The following is a 4,128-nucleotide window of genomic DNA, read 5'->3' as shown; positions in this document are numbered from 1 at the left end:
TACATTCATCCTTTTTGGTCATATCCATTTGATAACTGGATCTTAATAATGCCCCGGGGGCAGAGTTTGGGTTCAGGCTAACATTTACTCCACCTTTAAAGGGGCGGCTGTTTATTTACTCCACCTTTAAAGGGGCGGCTGTTTATCAAAGTTCAGTTTAAACAAGAAAAGTACCTCTCTTGTCTCCTTTCTGCATCACCACGCGTTCCACATCCTTTCAGAACGTGTGTGGAGCGTCCAGGTGTCCTACTGACCCCAGATCAGGTGGAGGAGTTCAGGATCCGGGAGTCTGAGGAGTCGGAGCGCTCGTCGTACTCCTCCTCCGGCGTGTAGATGGCGGGTTTGGGGGGCGGCGGCGCCGGGCAGCCCTCCTCCTGGACGCTGATGCGGTGGTCGTCGGGGGGGCGGACGGAGAGCAGCGGCGAGCTGCGGAACAGCCCGGGCCCGGAGGACGCCACGGCGGCGGGGCCGAAGGGAGAGACGTACTGGGCGGCGGCGGCGGAGCGGAGCTGGTACTGCTGCTGCAGAGTCATGGTGTTCCAGAGCGTCACGTCTCCGTGGACGAAGGGGCCGGCCGGGCCGCGGGCCAGCGAGCTGCGCAGCATCAGCGGGTAACGGGGGGGCTGGGGGAAGGAGGGGGGCTGCAGGGGGAGGCCCAGCGCCCCGCCCGGAACCAGGCCCGACGACGTGTCGGACGAGAAGCGGAGGGACTCGGGAACCCGGAACGCCGAGCCCACAGACCACTTGGCGGAGGTGGACACGGGGTGGTAGGACCCCAGGGTGTGTTCGAAGAGGTGCCCGTTGGAAGGGAGCATGAGGGCGTCTGAGTGGGGGTCGGAGTGAGAGAGCCTGCTGGCGTCGGGGGTCCGGCTGGACAGCAGCACCTCGATGGCCCCCACCAGGTCCCCCCCACAGCCCTTCAGGATGAGCTCCAGCACCGGGGGCTTGTGGGCCGGGAAGATCTTCTTCAGGACGTCCAGAGGAGGCCGGTTGGCTCGCAGGTTAAAGGGCAGAGAGACCGACCCGGAGAGACCCTCGATCAGCAGGCTGTGCTCCCCGGGGTATTTGGGGGGGCTGTCTTCTTTGGGCTCCCGGTCCGCGCCGCAGACTTTGGGCAGGGCGTAGCGGCCCTCGTCGGGCTGGGCGGGGGGCTCCGGGGGGTCGGGGGTGTAGCAGGAGTTGGGCTTGGAGCCCTCGGGGGAGCTCATGGGGTCCTGCTCCTTCTCACTGGAACTGCCCCCGTTCTCCCCCTCAAACGGGTCCGCCGACGCGTCCTCCCCCAGGTCTGAGGAGCAAACACACACGGAGAACCCTCAACACAACCCTCAACACATGGAGAAAACCCTCAACACAACCCTCAACACACGGGGAAACCCTCAACACAACCCTCAACACAACCCTAAACACACAACCCTAAACACACAACCCTCAACACACAACCCTCAACACGCAACCCTCAACACAACCCTCAACACACAGGGAAACCCTCAACACAACCCTCAACACACAGGGAAACCCTCAACACAACCCTCAACACACAACCCTCAACACAACCCTCAACACACAACCCTCAACACAACCCTCAACACAACCCTCAACACACAGGGAAACCCTCAACACACAACCCTCAACACAACCCTCAACACACAGGGAAACCCTCAACACAACCCTCAACACACAGGGAAACCCTCAACACAACCCTCAACACACGGGGAAACCCTCAACACAACCCTCAACACACAACCCTCAACACACAGCACCTCTGGGGAAATGATGTTGTAATGATGTTTTAATGTCCGCTAGTTTAATCAACCATCTGCACAGTCTACAGCACTAGCCTACCAACAAGTAAGCACGTTTATTTACTTATACTTAGGACCAGATTAGGATTAACAAACGTCCAGCTAGGTGCAGTGGGTGAACGGGCTGTATTACACACACAAACGTTCACAGGGCTTCCATCACTGTATTACACACACACACGTTCACACACACGTTCACACACACACGTTCACAGGGCTTCCATCACTGCGGCTCCGTGGCCGAGGTCACATCCAGACAAACCCTCCACAGCAGAGGTGCAACACACAGTAATACTTTATCAACTTGTCCTGGTCTGTGATTCACGAGCCTCTACTTTTCCCCTCCGAAGCTGTTAAGGGAAAGTGCTGACTGAGAGGAATGCCCTGTCGATGCCTTTTGACCACATTTTGTAAACAGATTGCCTGTTGCTTGGTAACATTTCACTTGAAGTTGACCTCCTGCAAAAAATATGGCGATTATATTCGATTTAGCCTGTCCAGCGTTGATTACTGTAATCTTTTAAACCACTCAAGTTCATTGGTCAAATTGAAATCGTGCTGATGTGAAGTCGAACTCAATTTCTTCTGGCCTTGTGTCCTCTGCGATTCTCAAAACAACCAGAGTACAATGGAAGTACAATTACACAGGAACTCAAGCTATTTCTTATTGATATATAGACATTTGTTTGAGGAATGTGAGAATAAATAGAATATTATCTCTCTATAAACTATAATGCAATCAACTTATTTTAGACTGATCAGAATATCAGGCCCCGGAGCTCATGAAGTATTCACAGCCTGTGAGCGCTGCAAACAAAACACACACATTTGATTGAAATGATAGATGTGTGAAATATGTAGATTTTTCTTTATATTTCAAAGGGACGTTGTTGATTTTGTTTTTGCAGGCATATAAAATATCAACTGTAGCCTATTGACATTGGTATTAATAGATAATAATAGCAATAACATTGATATGGAGATAATAAAACCATAAGCAATAATAGCCTACTTGTATCGTGTAGAAAGAATTAGTAGCCTACATTTTGATTAGCCTACTGCATTTTAAGATGTATTATCGAATTTAATTTTTCAAGCAACCCTATTTCTAAACGGATGCTTCTGTGCGTTAAGACAACATTAATAAACAGACCCGCGCGGTGTCTGAACACTTCTGAACGAATAATTAATATCAGTGTCGTCCACTTTTTCCCCAGTAATCTTTAAATTATTTGGATCTATGGTAAAAGTATAATTATTTACAATAACTTGACACCAGTTAATATTTAATCTGGATTATTGTCATATGGTGATTGGTTAATTCACTTAATCATACAATTAAAACAGAAATAGCCTAGCTTTGCCTAGCAAATTTAACGAACCCTGTCAAGTTTCAACATTTAAATCGTTGGCCTCGATCATGAAACAACTCAGTTCTAACTAGGAAAGTTTGTTCTTACCCGAGCCGAGTTGGGTGTTCGCCGTGGCTTGCTCGGTGCTCCACCTGATGTCCATGTTCCCGGTGCGCGGCGGCGGTCCTTGGTTCCCGTCCCCCCCCCCGGGCACGGTGATGCCGGGCAGGGCCCTCAGAGACTCGGGGATCAGACTCTCCAGACTCTCGTTGGCCTGCTGCCGCCGGAGCGCCACCTGCGCCGCCATCACCCGCTGCCGCTCGATGATGAGGATGCATTTCTCACAGGTGCAGTCTTTGAAACGACAGTAGCGCTTGTGCCCCTTCAGCCAGGACAGGACCCCGTGGTTCCGGCACCGGGCGCACTTGGGGGTCCTCTGCAGCGGCGCCCGCGGCTGGGACACCGGGCCCCCCATGTAGAGGTAGGGGGATCCGTAGCCATTCATTTTTCACACCAGTCAGAAGCACGCTGCCGAAAGCTGGAGACGTAGGCGCGTCTGATAAGGTGTGTGTGTGTGTATGTGTGTGTGTGTGTGTGTGTGCGTGTGTGTGTGTGTGTGTAGTGTTGTCAGCTCGGCACAGATCAAGCCCCGTGGCTGCTCGCTACACGCATGATGAGAGGTGTTGGCTTGAACAGAGGATCCACCTCCGCAATAAAGACCCGCACCAGAAGAGCTGACCCGCAATAAAGACCCGCATCAGACGAGCTGACCCGCATCACTGACACCCGGCCGTCCCAGGGGACTCGCTCCCGGCACTCACGTCTTCATTAACACCTCGGCCGAATTACACTGGAATAAAACGTTATTTTGATTGAAGACTAGACTATCATGTAGACCACGAATGAGATTTGTTCAGGGTCCGTGTGTTTTCAGAACAATTAGGCTCCAGACAGAGCTGTGAGAGAACCCGTCA

General features: G+C 52.4%; 1 protein-coding gene across 1 annotated transcript; it reads right to left on the bottom strand.

Moving 5' to 3' along the window:
- Window positions 1-260: 260 nt before the first annotated feature.
- Window positions 261-3,659, bottom strand: dmrt3a (doublesex and mab-3 related transcription factor 3a; the record flags this gene model as incomplete). The annotated part of the gene is made up of 2 exons (XM_084457324.1): window positions 261-1,285; window positions 3,263-3,659. 2 exons carry the CDS (start codon window positions 3,657-3,659, stop codon window positions 261-263), a joined length of 1,422 nt encoding a protein of 473 aa, XP_084313450.1.
- Between the last annotated feature and the right edge of the window lie 469 nt (window positions 3,660-4,128).

This window comes from Borostomias antarcticus (assembly GCF_949987555.1).
Source record: "Borostomias antarcticus genome assembly, chromosome: 23".
NCBI classification, from domain to species: domain Eukaryota; kingdom Metazoa; phylum Chordata; class Actinopteri; order Stomiiformes; family Stomiidae; genus Borostomias; species Borostomias antarcticus.
This window is presented reverse-complemented; position numbering and strand designations above follow the sequence as displayed.